This window comes from Plectropomus leopardus, chromosome 11, assembly GCF_026936395.1.
Source record: "Plectropomus leopardus strain MGB_pleo_1.0 chromosome 11, ASM2693639v1, whole genome shotgun sequence".
Taxonomy (NCBI): Eukaryota; Metazoa; Chordata; class Actinopteri; order Perciformes; family Serranidae; genus Plectropomus; species Plectropomus leopardus.
In genome coordinates this window covers 828,559-845,809 of record NC_142186.1, presented here as the reverse complement: position 1 = coordinate 845,809, position 17,251 = coordinate 828,559, and the positions used below count along the sequence as shown (strand labels likewise).

General features: G+C 39.1%; 1 protein-coding gene across 1 annotated transcript in view; it reads right to left on the bottom strand.

The window, feature by feature from the left end:
- LOC121945791 (IgGFc-binding protein-like) overlaps window positions 1–17,251 on the bottom strand; it is a 69,697-nt gene that overhangs the window by 32,103 nt on the left and 20,343 nt on the right. The window contains exons 9-21 of the mRNA XM_042490126.2: window positions 16,077–16,322; window positions 15,537–15,638; window positions 15,027–15,174; window positions 13,578–13,698; window positions 13,111–13,440; window positions 10,994–11,165; window positions 9,329–9,426; window positions 8,140–8,270; window positions 6,130–6,299; window positions 4,691–4,905; window positions 4,376–4,570; window positions 2,610–2,798; window positions 1,842–2,278 (exon numbers count right to left, since the gene is read on the bottom strand). Of these exons, the coding sequence (XP_042346060.2) occupies window positions 1,842–2,278; window positions 2,610–2,798; window positions 4,376–4,570; window positions 4,691–4,905; window positions 6,130–6,299; window positions 8,140–8,270; window positions 9,329–9,426; window positions 10,994–11,165; window positions 13,111–13,440; window positions 13,578–13,698; window positions 15,027–15,174; window positions 15,537–15,638; window positions 16,077–16,322 (2,554 nt within the window). The remainder of the gene's footprint in view (window positions 1–1,841; window positions 2,279–2,609; window positions 2,799–4,375; window positions 4,571–4,690; window positions 4,906–6,129; window positions 6,300–8,139; window positions 8,271–9,328; window positions 9,427–10,993; window positions 11,166–13,110; window positions 13,441–13,577; window positions 13,699–15,026; window positions 15,175–15,536; window positions 15,639–16,076; window positions 16,323–17,251) is intronic.

Genomic DNA, 17,251 nt, shown 5'->3' with positions numbered 1-17,251 from the left:
AACATATGCTGCCATCCAGATAACATTTTTTTTCAGGGACATCCCTGCTCATTCCAGTGAGACAATGAGACACATTCTGCACATGTTCCAACAGCGTGGCTTCCATAGTAAAAGAGTGCAGGTACTGGAATGACCTGCTGCAGTCCAGACCTGACTCCCACTGAACATGTGTGGAGCATTATGAAGATCAAAATATGACAATGGAGAGCTCAGACTGCTGAACTCTTATACCAAGCAAGACTGAGAAAGAATTTCACTTCAGAACAAGAATGAGTGTCTTCAGTTCCCAAACATTTACTGAGTGCTTTTAGAAGAAAAGGTGATGTCACACAGTGCTAAAAATGCTCCTGTCCCAAACTTTTTGGAACATGTTGCAGGTGTCACAGTCAGAATAAGTCTGCATTAATAAAAAATAACAGAGTTTATTAGTTTGAACAATGAATATCTTGTCTATAACTGTATCTTATTAGATCAAAATTTGCAAACAATTGTGTTCTGTTTGTATTTACATTTTACACAATGTCCAAACATTTGGAATTGTAGTTAAATCCAGTGTACATCCAGTACACGTTATTGTTTATTTCTATATCATGCCAATATATATGAATTGACTAACTACTGTGATTTTGTGCCTTGCAAAAATGTTAGTTCCCCCTGCACTGTTTATGTTTTGATGTAGTGACTTAAATTTTTCCTTTGTAATATTGCCAAATCTACATGCTGAAGAAGGGCGCCTGGCCTGAAACATCCATGTTGCAGTTAAACAGGTTACAACTGAAGTGCTGTCCTGATCTTTATTGCAGTTGTAGTTTAATACAACTTGGATCTTTCATTTGTAGTTTTGTCTCTGATTTTTATCAGAATGACATAAACCAAACCAAAGTAATGGCTGAGATCTGGGAAAACAGAGACAATGCTTCAACACTAAAAACAAAAGCATTATATGATCAGAAAGTCATTAGCTAATACATATTATCTAAATCACTTTGACTGCAAGAAAAAGTTAAACTGAGAGTGCCTGAAATTTTAATAATCCCTGATCATGCAGGAGATTGGCCTATGGCATTGGCCTAGTATTAAGGATGCAATATAAAAAAATCCCCAGATGGATTCCTGGTTGTTCCTGAAATGGAAAGGGCTCACAAAGTATTTAGGAAATAATGTCAGGACAACAAACACAGGGAGATGCAGGGAGGAGAAGCTGGGATCAGAGTTAACGTATGTTATACATGCATCACTTTGACATAAGACCAGAGATACTCAACTTGCTTTACTTAGGGCCACTTTTACAAAATGACAGGAGCCCCATACATGTTTCTAGGATATAAGGATGTTTCTAGGATTCAAGGGCATTTCTAGAATTTTAGGACATTTCCAGGATTTTATGAGGTTTCTAGGATTTTAGGACATTTCTAGGATTTCGGGATGTTTCTTGGTTTTTAGTATATTTCTAGGATTTTATAATGTTTCTAGGATTTTAGCACCTTTCTAGGACTTTAGGATCTTTCAAAGAATTTGGGACGTTTCTTGGATGTTAGCATGTTTGTGGTATTTTAACACGTTTCTAGGATTTCAGGGGCTTAGCTAGGACCTCTGTCGGAGTTGCTGGAGATCTTCCACTAGCACTTTTTTTGATCAAGAAGCTCTATTTTGATGCTGGTATATGCACTCTGGCATCTTATGTATACTAAAAGTACAAAAACAATTCCCATTGTGAATCACTTTATTTTTATTATGTGTTAGAAAATGGTTTGGGGGCCACCCTCACACACTATCTGGGCCAGATTTGGACTGCAAGTTGAGTGTCTCTGCATTAGAGGTATGTTCAGATATTTTCTTGCCTGATACAAGCTTCATAGTCGGGAGTTGGAGACACTGTCGAGTGGCAATCTGCAAATGGGCCCTGCGGGGCTTCAATGATGTCACAGGCCTTTTTGGCTTTTGGGACCTTCTCTTCATCTGGGCCAGGGCAGGGACTGGGACCACAGCCCGTCTCACATGGAGCGTCATCCTTCTTTTCTACCCAAAGTGCTGCTGTGTCTGCAGGCCCCTTCCCTGCTGATGCCGGCTCATCAGACAGGTCGCCGTTATAGTTGCCACAGAGACCGCGTGTTGAGCTGCCATAGGTGGATGGGATTTGTAAGAACACACCTGCCAGAGTGTCAAAGGCCAGCTTCAGATCAAAGTCCGTCTCAATGATGATGTGGATGCCGTTTTGACTGACTCGCATTTTTCCATCATTGAGTGACGCAGGAAGGAGGACTCTGATGTCATCAACCTGAGACATTGAGAAGAGTGCGCACGTGCATATGCGCACGTGCGTGTGCACACACACACACACACACACACACACACACGCACACACACACGCACACAAAGACAGTATTTCATTAGATGAGCAGGTACCATATTAGTTCTGTGCCTCTTCAGGAGCTGCAGCAGATTTGGATGGTGTGTCCACTGCTGAAAACTAAAGTTCATCATTGTCTGGAGCCTCACAGAAATCAATCATGACCTCCTAACTTGTAGAAAGATCTAGTCCCTCCCTAATTGTCATGTTCTTTTAAAATCAGTGACAATCCTTTGAGGAAATCACATGTCATTCATACCTTGACTTGCCAAACCACCCCTGTCTCCAGAGTGATTTCCATGTCGTAGACCTTGAGCTCCACACTGCGAGAGACGACACCACTCTTAGAGGTCTGCTGCTGGACAGAGACAGAGAAGGCTTCCATACCTCCTTCCTTCTCCTCCACTTCTGCCAACAGGAACAAACAGTCGCCCCACAGAGGATATGTCTAGAGGGTAAGATAATTCATGTTATGTCTGATCTCAAACTGTGATGGTCTTGAGGGTACAGAAAACTTTGTTAATTGCTAAATGTCCCACCAGCAAGTATCTATCTGTGTCTGTCTGCTGGAAACAGCTGCCTACTGTGGCCTAACGATGTGAGGAGAGGTGTGAGGTTGTGAACTGCACACAGAAATCAGAGCTAACCTCTGTAAAGCTCTTTAAAGTTCAGGGGAGCTGCAAATTCAGGTGACATTTTTCTGTAGGAACATCTCGCCACATTGTCATTTGAAAGCCTACATCATTCTGAAAATATCGAATATGGGCACTTTTAAATGCACTTTTAGAAATAAAAGTGCACACTAGACTCATTTTGGGTTGTTCAGCTTTTCCCAATAGGAGAACTCTTTGTGGTTCCTGGTAGAACTGTTTTAGAGGGTCAATATTATAGCTTACACTAGGAACCCACCCTAAGGGGTACTACCAAGAAACCTAGAAACAGGTTAGCTTGGGGTCAGTGGAATCACATCCAGCAGACCTGGTTTCTTGGGACTACTAAATGGCTGGGGCTGATGTGGTCCAGCACAACCTACAATGCTCAGGGTTCACAGTAAAGGATCATGAAATGATTCCTACTACAGCCTTTATCCAATCAGTGGTGCAGTAGGGTTCAGAGTAGAAACTTGGTCAATAATTAGAACCAACTACCAATCGCCAAGTACTGGTATCCATAAAAATTTCGGCAGAATGTATGGTGTTGTACGGCATGAAATGATGTTAAAGATATCGACAATGACAGGACACAAGTAAAGTGAATTGATTTAGGGGATTTCAGATACATCTATATTTAAAAATGCCATTTCAAATATGGTTATATATTTGAATATTTGAGGGCGAGGATCTTCATTGCTTTCAACAATTCCTGAAGAACTTGTTTTATTGAAAATGGACAAAATGTTCTCTAGATTAAATGGTTCTTAATGGAACCCTCTGTCTTACAAAGAACTCTGATTTCTTCAAAAAAGAAGCAAATGTTTCTGAATAGAACCTCAATACTTCATGAATAACCTTTATTTCTCAGAATGTATTTCCATATTGGCTTTTGCCTCCAGTTGTGCTGGTGTGTAAGGCCTTCACTTTTCTTGTAAAATAACCAAAGTAGGTGTTGACAACAAAGGTATGACTATGACTTGGTATTAGATATGGACATATTCCACCACATATTGTTGAGAAGATTTTAAACATTGCTTAGATGAAAAAGGATCATCATTACATCCCTAAAAAACTATGTTGATGGACAGATCAGAACAGTTAAATAAAATCCACAATGTCATCATTTAAGTAGATGGAAATAATGTAAATCTAAAATGTGTTATATATATATATACATATATATATATATATATATATATACATATATATATATATATATATATATATGTAAAGATTAAATATTATTTTAAAAGAGTTTATGGATTTTATTCCAATAGATCCAGATAAAAATCCATAGCCCGTTGATACAGGTTTTCCTACATAATGAAATAAATAAATAAATAAATACAAATAATTAAAAAAAGTACTTTACCTGTCCATCAAAGGACCTGACACTTCTGACTCCACTTATAGAACAGGTACCAACGCTTCTGGGAGCACAGGTGGTGGAACCATCTTTCACAACACACTTCTCATTGGCTGAACAGCGGTAGCTATGATCACATTGTACTACTCCAGCTTCTGAACATACACAGCGAACCTTACATGAGTCTCCAGGATAGAACACCTGAGGAAAGAGGAGAAAGCAGAGAGGAAATGTCAGTGGCAGTAACAGTAGTGAGAGAAGCTGCAGCTGTAGCAACGTTATTCATAGAGGTGACAGTTGATATTGTTGCTGCTCCAGTACCTGTCCATTTTGATAATACTGTCCTTCATACAGACAGCCACACTCTGCCAGAGGTACACACTTGTCATTACTCAACATGAATCCATCATCACACACACAGCCTTCTGTGCAAGGCGCGCTGTCATCACAGCCATCGGGAGGAGCGAGACCACTGCAGGTCAGCTGGCAGGGGGCGGCGCACACCTCATAGTGACTGTTTGCACCACATGATGGCGCTGGCAGAGAAACACACATGGAAAGTATGTTAAAGTGAAATACAGAGGGATTTTATTCCTTACAAACATGTTTGTGACTTTCCTGGGACGTTCATGATCCGAACATTAACCCTTTGAAACCTGGAGCAACATCACTTTTCTTGTTCTGCTTTCAGAACACCGCTCACAAGTATTTTAACCTCTGAACCCTGAGCAAATTGGTGCAATTTCTTTCAAAAACATTGCAAACTTTTTTTTTTAAAGCTAGGGAAAAATGTCTTTTTGGGGAATAAATATTTATAATTAAGTATTTAATATTATGTTGCAAATTTTTTATCAGTTTAAACAGCTTTCCAAGTTTTGTTTGTTTTTTATTTATTATTCATTTTGCTTTGTGTTTCTTCTTTTCTTTTCTTTTACTGATTTTCAGGTAATTTTTTGGCACATTCTACTAATTTCTTGCTGATTTTGGGGTCATTTCTTCTATCCCTGCTCTTTACCTCCTTTCCATGTTTATGAAAGAAATCATGTCAGTTGGCTCAGGTTTCAAAGGGTTAAGTAGAGTACATTATCAAGACAGTTTGCCATCTCTAGCAAAATCAGTTTAGAAGACCGACATCATATGTATCTGTAGAGGGAGGCCTGGGTCGAGCTTGACAAAAGACTGGGAACACTGGAAGCCTCTGTCTTCCATCAACTCCAGAGCTGTCTTATTTATTTCATAAACTATATGAAGGTATGTTAACCAATGAGCACAAGCGGCTCTGTGGGGAAGCTTGGCTTGTGTTGTGTAGTCTGTGATGATAACCAGCTTCAAACAAACTGTAGTACAAATGGTTGTCTGAATCAGGTGGGTTGATTTGCAGTTTGGGATCCTTGGTGAGTTTGAAATCAAAGTTTCAGTTTTTAGAGAATGTTATTATGCGTTTTAAGCTCGAAGCACAGTATGTCCTCAAGAAATGTGAGACCAACAAGAGCAAGACGGGTTGACCAGGTACAAGTGGGCTTGGCAGGTGATGAGAGGTGTGGTTGAGGTGGGCCCTGCTCCTACTCTTAAACTCACAAATGGACTTCATCTTAAAGAGTGGCCTTAAAAGTCTTGTCCTCACTCGGGGGTTTCCAGGTTAGTGCATGGTCTGAACTCTGAACAAAACACAGGTAACTCTTGGATAAATTAATGGACGGTGTAGTTCTCATGTTGTGTGTGTGTGTGTATTTTTTTGTGTTTGTGTGTGCATGTCTTACGACAAAACTGTTCGGTCCTCCAACTCTCCACTTTAGCTCCCATGTCTTGACAAGAAGTGCTGAAAGCCTCTAGGCTGTTGCAGAGGGCGGAGGCATGGCCTTGGTACATGCACAAATCAAAGACACAGTCTGTGAAGAAGGAGGTGATGTCCAGTTTACGTTGACACTGTCTGTATGGCAGAGACAGAAAAAGAGAAAAGACAGAGTCAAAGTGAGGGTGCAGTCTATACATATATATATATTTAGCAGGCATTGATCATTAATATTATAAACCCATTCACAATGTTTATTCACAATAACTTCCAGGTAGATCACTGATTGTTTTTAAGTTTGATGATGGCTGATGAAACTGATTTGTTTCATCAGCTGTTGTGGAAGGTAAAGCTGAGTAAATGTTTAAATATAGTGTACATTTAAATTGATATTTATTTTTTCAGGTGGCTAATATAGTGTATGCCTTGCAGCAGCTCCATCCACAGGACATCATTTAGCTTCTATGCCGGTGTTGTGTTGAAGCCTGTTTCTCCGTTGATATGTATTACTTCTACCTAAACCTGACCTGAATACTTTATTTATTAGAGGAGGGGTGTGGCAGGGGTGTGACTCATTTTTTCATGTTGACCAAAGCTATAAATGTTCTTCCACATCAGTCACCCTCTCTCCCCCATAAATAACTTCAAACATTTTTTTTTGTATTTACACCGAATGTAGGTCTTCCTGGAGCCAATGCAACTGCTAAACACCGCGACCATTAGTTATCATCAAAATGAACATGAAATTTTTCAAATCAAAATGCAAAGTCTCCTTTAAATGACATGTTAAAGAACCGTTGGAAACTTGTTTTTCTGTGTTTACAGTTTCTGGCCATGATAAATGCTGTGATTTTGCAGATTTTAAAGAAAACATGCCTTTCAAACCCTGGAGCAGGATTTGGGGCTCAGAGGTCATTTCAAATAAATGCAAAATACCACCACTCAAAGTTGTATGTCCCTCACCACCGTGGTTGACCCCATATCTTAACATGTTACAGCTACGACTGAAAATGACAACAGAAATAAACAAGTTGGCTGAATTTACATGTCCTCAATTCAAAAAGTCAAAATAGCAGCAAGTTTTCTACCCAGAAGTGACTGTTGTTGTCAAAGTGATTCAGTCTGACATCATCTAATCATTGGTTTTTATATACTAAGTATATATCGTTACTTGCTGAGGAGGAGGTAACATTATTAAACTGTTATTGAAATGAGAGGCATGTTGTTCTTTGAGTATCGTAGGCTGTGATGGTAAAAATTAAGTGCTTGATCTGAATGCAATTCTTTGGTGGAATATTATTCCTTTTTTAATATCTGCAGCCAGTTGTGCTTCCATCAGGAGGATGAGATACAGTAGATTCTCCTCACCTTCGTTCCTCCATTCCTCCAAAACACTATTTTCCAATAAAGCGAAATTATGTAACTTTTGCTGAAAGAGAGCAAAGATGCTCCTACAAATGGTAATTACAGACACACTGAATCCTGTTGATATGTGAGAGGGTGAAAGCACTGCACTATTCTAATGACAAAAACACTTTGACATGAAAAAAAGAAAAGAAAGGAGAGGAGACTTTACTTTTTATTATACCACTGTGGCCTCCTTTGTTGTATACTGTATATGCCTGATCAGATCACCATGACAGAACACTGGAACCAGTTGTTTGCTAATATGTCGTTGCTAATAGTTAGTATTACTTTCCAAAGGCCCATAGCCCGAGGGGGTAGCAACAGATAAGGAGAAACAGCCTGATATAGCAGGAAGCTTAATGCATTTACGAAAGATCAGAATCCTGCCCATGTGTATTGTTATTTTGATGATTATTTTCCCCGGAAACACAAATGTATGGAGACAGTGAGCTAGCATGCACAGTATGTGAAACCAGCCAGCATTAGTATTATGTACACCTGTGCTTCTCCTAATGTAAATGTCAAAATGGCCTCTGTAATAAAAGCCCGTCTGTCCTATTTCTATACCTACCTAAACGGTCCAAGCTTGTTAGCAATGAGGCCACAGTAGTTCTGCCCCTGGTATCGCAGCAGCAGCGCAGGCTCACATTCAGGACATTTACCACCAGGACAGTCACTAGTGCAGCCAGCTGTGCCTCCTGCCTGCATTCATACATACATATGCAAAACTGTCAATATATATAGAGATAGATAGATAGATAGATAGATTGATACAGAGAGAGATAAATATACAACCCCAGTTCCAGATGTTGAGACACAATAAATGCAATGACTTGCAAACCTGTTTTGACCTACATTCAACTGAATACAGTACAAGATCATTGTTGTTTTTGTAAAATTATTATTTTGAATTTGATGAAAAAAAAAAAACATGTTTCAAAAAAGTTCAGACATTGGCACTAAAAGAGTGGAAAAGTGGTAGAATGCAAAAAGTCATATTTATATTATTATTACAGTTAAGTTAACAACTGTAATGATAATAGAGATGCTTTATAGTTGCAAACAACTGTAATAATAATAATAATAATAGAGATATGAGTCATCACAATAGACATTAAATTTTATAACTGTTGTTGCTGTGCATCTCTCTCTCTCTTTAAACTCAGCCAGCAGAGGCAAGTGGTCACCCACCACCGAGTCCTGATCCTGTTCTGTCTCTGCCTGTTAAAACGAAATATTTCCTTGCCACTGTCACACCACAGAGAAAAATAGTAAGCGCTTGCTCTTGGTGGGAGTTCTTTAAAATGTTGGGTCTCTGTAAATTTTATAAGGTCTAGCTCTGCCTTATATGAAATCTGTCCCATGATATGTTATTATTTGGCGCTATATAATTAAAAAATTACTGACTTATATGTTCAAGACATCCCAAGAAGTCTGCTGCTACTTCTGGAATTATGTATCAGTAAAATAGTTTTATTTCAGATACTTCATAAATTTTTGTAGCAACACACTAAAAAAGAGCTTTCCTTCAGTTAGAGCCTCTAATAAACCTTTCAATGCACATGCCTGTCACTGTTCCTTGAAGACTTTATCAAATATTAACCTGTCCTTGAATGCCTAGTAAAGGTTCTAAAAAAAATCTTTTTTTTTTGTTCTTGCTTTGTTTTGCTATAGCGTATGATCCTAATGGGTTTTTCCTCTCCAGGTTTGTGTGGGATACTCATGGGTCTGTTCAGACCCCAGTGTCAACTACTACACACCTGCCAGCTGTGTCCAAAGGCATTAATGTGTGCAGCCTGAGTGCCGTCAGGTTTCTGTAAGTCATCACCAGGATTTCCATTGTAGTTTCCACACAAGCCTAATGAAGAGAAACAAAGAAGAGCCACAGCAGTCACACATCAGCTCAACACTTCATCTTTTAATTTATGGAAAGATGCTGAGTTTGTGACGCTGTTGTTCCTTTCTGAAACATAGCCCACTGCCTAAAGGACAGTTCAGCATTTTTTAAAAATACACTCATTTGCTTTTTTTTTTCAGAAGTGAAATTAAAAGAGTAATATCAACCTCATGTCTCTGTGTTAGGATACGGTTAGCCTAACTGGAGGCAGAAGGAGTGTCTCTGAACAGACAGAGCAATGCTACGCATGTGCCGCAGCTCCTCAGTGAATCTTATGAAGTATGAAGTATGAAGGTTATTCCAATTTGTCAGAATTACAGAGCATCCTCAGTACTTACAATCATGTTTTGTACCAGCTATATCATGCAGATTGTACATATTATAGTTTCACATTCAGCACATATGTTGTAACTTCAACTTTCTTGATGTTTTTCCATTTTCAGTTTTATGTTGTGACAATGCTGCGGTTAAAACTTAGTTACTTTCCAGATAAAGATTTCTGCATAATAACATAAGAAGTAAAATGTTATGTTTTGTTATGAATTAAATTACATAACACTTTATACAAGAACAGCAGCAATGATTAGTTGATTAATCAATCAACTAATCATTGTCCATTTACAGAAAATTAATTGCCACCTATTTTGATAAACATCTGAGTCTTCTTCTTTTTATTAATTTTTTTTTAGTAATTTTGACTTTTGTGTTTTTCCCCTTCTTTTCAAAAAATACTTTCTGAGGTTTGGAGCGTTATTTTCTATTTTATTTTATAATTTTGACTTTGGGCTGTTCATTTCTTTGTTTTTGTTTTTTTTTCTGTTGCTTGAAGATTATTTTGAGTTTTTGGGGTGTTTTTTTTTCTTTTTTTCTGTCTCATTCTCTCCCTCTCTTTATTTATTTATTTTACAATTTTGAGTTTTGAGTGTGTTTTATTTGCTTGTTCTTTATTTTTGCATTGATAGTCTTACTTTTAATACATATAGTAGTTTTACTTCTGAATATACTTAGTTTACTTTAGTAAAATTTTCAATGCAGGACTTTGGCTAGTAACAAAGTATTTTTACAGTGTGGTATTAGTACTTTTACTGAAGTAAAGGATTTGAATACTTCCTCCACCACTGAATCTTTCTTACCTCATACATATGAAACTTACAAATGTGATTTGCAGAAACATCAAGTGTCAGCATTTTATTGTTGCTAATGGTGTGTTTGTACTGTGGTATTTATTGTTATTTATTTAATGTATTGTGTGTTATTATGGTTCTGACCTAAGGAAAATGAATTTCATTAGACCAGTTACCATGGTGACTCATCCCAGTTACCATGGTCATCGACACCACACAGCAAGGTAAAACTCTGAGATACAGGCCCTGTCTAAACTGAAGACATAAACCATATTTCCTGCTGAACTGTATGACTTGCTGTGCGAGTTTGTTTTCTTCATAATCACAGTCCTGCCGTCATATGTTTGTTGCTTAAATATTGTGAAGTAAATTAAACAACCCCCAGTAAGACACACCCAACTTACCACCAGTAGCAGCAGAGTATGAACTGGGCAAAGTCAAGCTGACGTGGCTGTTCCAGTTGAACCTGAGCGTCAAACCAAAATTCGTTGTCACAATGCCAAAGTAGCCCTTCCGGAACACGGAAAGCTTGCCATCTTCCATCGAGAAAGGCAGGTTCACTGATCGACTGTTGACCTGGGAGGGCATGCACACATAATTAGAAGTGGCCTGTACAGAATCAGTGTGTAGCAGCGCAAGCAAAATGCACAGATCTTACACCTTACCCCTATAACTTCATTTTTAGTTATTCCATGACAGTCCTGATAAGTCAACTATATTTAGGTCACAAGCATGAAGGTGTCAGGTACATAAATATATTTATGTAGAGATTTTATTTTGCAGCAAAGTTGAATTTTTGAGGGCCTTTGGATGCAAATGAAATGAAACAAATACTGGCACACTTAAAAGTACTGGTGAAAATTGCAAATTTCTGCAGTGACTGGGCTGCTCTTGCCCTTAAGGCTGCAATGCAAACACACACCAGGGGTTGGCATAGAGTTCCTTTGGCGATCACAAAATATGAATGGATCATTGCGCTCATCTTCAAAAGCATGTAAAATGTTTATGATATGTTTGTGGACTTCTGGATGCACAAAAAGCCACAAATATTTGTGAAACCAGTTATTATTTTGATTTGGTGGTACTTGGGTTGGCATGTCAGCTCTATAGTGCTTCCAGTATTTTTTTAGCCTTTGAATGTATTTTTGATGCTTGTGGTGTACTTGAAAACTCAGGAAACTTGGTGCACAAATTAAAACCTGTGAACACTGCATGAACACAGGGCTCCATAACACTCTCAAATGTTTGGAAGGCCTCAGTGGGGACAAAGTATCTCTGATATTCACTGAATTTCATATGCAAATACTTCTCATCATTTTTGGACATATTTCCCACAGGGTTTGATTATCTCTGCCCACTGTGGGCATTTTGAAAGTTGAGCATTTTTCATGTATTTTATGCAAACGTTTTTAACTCCTCTCAGAGGGTTTATTAGATATATTTCAAACTTCCAACTGGTACAGACCAGATAACTGTAACATATTTTTGCCACCTAAAAAAAAAAAAAAAAAAAATCAGTTTAAGACCATTCAACTCAAGTCAATTTTATTTATGGAGCCCATTATTACAAATCAGAATTAGTGTCAGGGGGCTTTACAGCATATGACATCCCTCTGTCCTTAGACCCTCACAGCGGATAAGGAAAAACTCCCCAAAATAACCCATTTAACTACACTGTACCCATACATTTGAATATGTGCTCTGCTTAAACTCCCACAACAGCTGATGGATGCAACAGTAGAGCAGCAGCTCTGCCATTCAGTGCAGTAAAATCAGTAAAATGTTTTTGATATAACAGCTTCAAATCCCCATTGGAAAGGGATGTCTTATGGCAATGTAAAGCAGTGAAATATTGTATAGCATTTACTTAAACTGATATTGATATTTTTAGGTGGCTTAAAACTAATCAATGAAGGCAGAGTTTGTTCAGTGCTGTTTGGTTATATGTACATGAAACAGTGGTTTTCTACCCAGAAGACATTGTAAGTTAAAATTGTGATTTGATAAATAACCCTCTCAATAACGTGATGTTATTTGCAAATGCACTTTACAGGCACAGAAGTTTAACAGATCCATCCTTAAGTTGGACAGTAGAATCTTAAGACTTTTATGATGCTGAACTGTGAAGCTCTGTGTCTGTGCTGTGTGCATGGGTGTATAAATATAAACATTTTGTTTTTTAATGTGTATACATGAAAAAACAAAATTTTTATATTCACCCATGCACGCAGTCTAACGCAGGCACCACATCACCGCTCCACAGTGCTCATCAACTGCTGGCTCCAAAATCGTCAATACATTTCAAAAGTCATATCAACACACACACACACACACACACACACACACACACACACACACTCTACTACATAAATTGAACTAAATGTTTCAATGTAAATGCGATTGACAGACAATAAAAAGTACCCCACAGTGATGGTCTACCGTAACTACACCACAGAGTGACTCATAGAACTTTGGTTAGGAGGTATAGAGGTAAAGGGGGCTGTAGACTGACTAATCTTACCAGTATATTCCCCGATCTGCAACGACTCATGCTGATGGTGGTACCAAATACAGTAAGAGAGATGGACTTGGTGTAAGACACAGCCTTGTTACTTCCTCTGTTCTCGTTTTGGACCAGTACTTGGAACGGTTCCAGGTTATTTCCAGAGACCTTTTTATACTGGGACAGAATATAGGTACAAGTGCCCTGGAAATCAAAGTGCTTTTTGTCAAAGCTTCGGTAATGGGGGTCTCCTGTGCCCTGGCATGTTGCATAGGATGCTGGGTAGCAGTTCCTCACACCTCCCTTTAAGGCACAGTGCTCATTCTTCTTACAGCTAAACTGTTTGCACTACAACAGGAGGAGAAAACAGAGGAGAACAGAATTTTAGATCACAGCAAAGAGATGAAAACAAGAAAGCACACAATAATTGTTGCGGTTATTGTGCACACGAGCACAAAGGTGACAGCACACACACTCACACCAACCTTGGCTTTCCCATAGTAGCATTCACACCTGGTTGTGCAGGTGTTATCACCCCAGAAAGTACTGGCTGCTGGATAATATATGCCCTTATGCTGACACCCACAGTGAGATTTAGGAACACATCTGAAACACACACACAAAATCATATAATGAACAGTACATCATGCGCATGAAACACAGAGTCAAGACTGTAAAGTAGTGTAGTCAGCTAATTAGTTAATGCTATAGGCTCAATAAGCAGACTTCTGTTGTTCATTCATTCATTTATTGATTTACTCATTAGCTGTAAGGTTCGTGGGGGGCTGTAGACTATCCCAGCTGACATTTGGCTGAAAGGTGGGGTTTACTCTGGACAGGTCACCAGACTATCGTAGGGCTGACACATAGGGACAGACAACTATTCACACTCACATTCCCACAGACACACAATTCAGAGTCACCAATTAAAACCTGTATGTCTTTGGACTGTGGAAGAAAGCCAGAGAACCTGGAGAAAACTCACGCTGACACGGCCAGAACATGCAAAGTCCACACAGATGCCCCCTGCCCCCCCACCGCCAACCCAAGGCTGTTGCCCACAAGTAATCCAGACATATTTTTCAGTGATTTCTATTGTTGACTTCTGGCAAGTTTTGAGCAACATTAAAACTGTAATGATAACCTTTTTTTAATGTACATCTCATTTTAGCTCTGCACTTGAAATCCTGGCAGGAGTCTCTGGTGCTACATCACTTTCTTGGCTTCCTTTGATATCATAAAGAGTAGCCACAGCCGCGGCCACAGCCACAACCACAACAATGACTTTAGAAGCAGCCACAGCTACAATTGCAGCCAGCTGGCTTTTTTACAAAGCACTAAAACTCATGTTGGGTTACATCAACAATAAGACAGTTTCTCTTGTGAAAGTCCGTTTGGTTTATTCAGTGTGTAATGATGCAACACATTCTCATCCCTAATCGTCACATATTGCTGCTTTGTAAGTGGATTTCTGGGTCTACACGTACGCTCTGGGTGTCCTTCTGCAAAGGCTGTTTACACTCCGGGATTCCGTGACCATGATGTCAACATTTGCAGCAATGCACATGGTGGGATGACTCTGCATGTGTTTATGTTTAGCCAACAAAAGCACATGGCAACCAATGCTGGGATGTCAACATACGCACATGCTGGCATGGCTGATCAAGTGTGGGCACAAGAGGTAAGGTGTTGGAAAAAAACATCACATTCAGACGAGAAGTGAACACTGGACTCCGGCATAAAAGTCTGGGGTTTGTTTGATCCATCTCCAACCCTTCCCCTCCACCACCCCTCTCCGCCTTACATCGAAATTACTGCAAAAGTGGCGGTATTTGACGACTACTGTTATTTGGTTTTTCATCATGCTTATATTGCATTAGAAACAGTTCAGTATTCTCATACACATGTAAGTATTAGCATCATAGTTATGTTACCTGTCTCCACTAAGCACCAGTCCTTTATTACACTGGCATCCCTCCACACAGGAGCCTTTACACAGCTTCCCACTTTGCAGGGACATGCAGGAGGCAGGGCAAGGGGAACCACACGCCTCATAATGGCTGCCTGCTGGACAGGAAGGGACTGGGGAGGGAGAGTTGAGATCATTGAAATTATGTTTTGAGCTTATTGTTTCTATCATTGAAATCCAGTACTCTAAACCAACTATGTTTACATGACACATGTGACCTCAACTACTCAAGGTGCAAATGGCCCCACAGGGATAAAATGTCTGGGAATCCCCACCAGTCAGTCAAACTGAAAACACCAAAAACTGAAAGAGCAAACGATCAGAAACAGCAAAGTAATCCAAATTCACATATTTTACACAAATACCATGAGAGAGTCTTTAATCTACTGTCAAACTAAATTATGGTTTACCATATGTTTCAGCTCTAGCAGTTATGACAGCATTTACAGGAATAATATTTTGCTTAGTGACTTACAGCATTTGGTAACCATTCTCCACCGAGGGTCGACTTTCACTCCTTCTGACTGACAGGCATCATTGTAACTCTTTAGGTTTTCACAGAGAATCTGTCTGGCACCTGGACAGACAAACACACACATTCAGATTTACAGAAACTCATTACAACATACATCCTGACATCCTGAGGCATCACAGATAGGTGTTGCAGCAGTGCTTCTGTGTTTGTAACAGGAATGCAGTGACTGTGTCAGTGCAGCTACACACAGCTGCTCACCGCATGGCTTAGATCACTTTAACATTTCTCCAGTTACTTGTTGAGGTGTGAAGTGTAAATGACTCTGTGCAGAGGGTTTGCTGGTTTCTTGTTAGAGTTTCTTCATTCATGTTTTTTGAAGATGTGCTGTATGAGCTTAAAGTAGAATCATGTGGGCTTCTAAGCTCTTTCTTACAAGTTTTACACAGACATGAGTGTGTGAGTCATGTGTTTGATATACTGTTTTGATACATTTAATGTGATCAGTGAATATTTTTGGTGTACGTTCAAATATTGGCTTACCTTTGTTGACACAGACATCATAGACACAGTTGTCCAGGTACATGGAGGGGCCCACCTTTTTGTGGCAGGCTGAAAATGGCCCATTTGGTTTTGTCAGAATGCCACAGAGTTTAAAACTTCTGTAATGTTTCTGCAGGTTCAGTGAACATGTGGGACAGCGACCAGCACAGTTATCATGACAGAAGAGATCAGATGTATCCGTCTTCCACTTCTGGATCATCTTCAGCACAGCAGAGAAAGTGGAGCCTGTGAGGGACAAAACACAAACTGCTGTTTGATTTGAAAGCATTTTAACCCTTTGAAAATTGAGAAAATTGGCTTCCTTTCTTTCAAAAATATGGACAGAAGGCATTGAGAAACTTGACAATAGATGACCCAAAAATGAGCAAGAAATAAGAAAAAAAAAGAAAAGTTTGAGAACAAAAACAGAAAATGACCTGAAAAAAATCTGAAATTAAATTCTAATTATATAATTATAATAATTACAAACATTGATTCCTTGATATTTTCCCCAAGACAACTGACGTTTTTTCAGGTTTTAAAAGGCTTTAAAGGGTTAATGATTCTAATGCACAACATTTGGACTACTGAAGAAATATGCAATTTATTTTGTCTTTTAAAGCTTACTCGTAGACTGTGCCACTCTTTTTGTTTTACAAATGGCCACTACTGAGAGTCTCTGTAAAAGACATATCTATCTACAAAAGCAAGAAATCTGTGTGTTTGTACGTGCTTGTGTGAGAAAGTGAGTACGGGAATCCAGCTACAACTGAAATGCAATGTCTGTCTTAGATTAAAACGGTGATTGTTAATGATCGAGAGAAGTGAGGAAGATCTGTACAAACAGAAATGTTTTCTAAATTGCTTTTAATAGAGTCACCACTGGACCTGTGCTGATGGTAGAGACAGACACAAGTAGTGGGGAACCATGTCTGGTTAGAATTCTGTGTAGAGGAAGGAGCATGTGAGCAAAGTGTAACAGTGAGATTTCACCTCCCCATGAAATCTTCAAGCCTCGTCTACTCTCAATCATCCTTTCAAATGTCCGAACACTGAAAAATAAAATGGACTTTCTACATACTGGATGCGGTGCAACGTTCAGGGAGGCATGTCTTTGCTTTGATGAGTCTGTCCCAGATAATGAGATCAGCCTTGATGGCCATTGGATAGTGCTA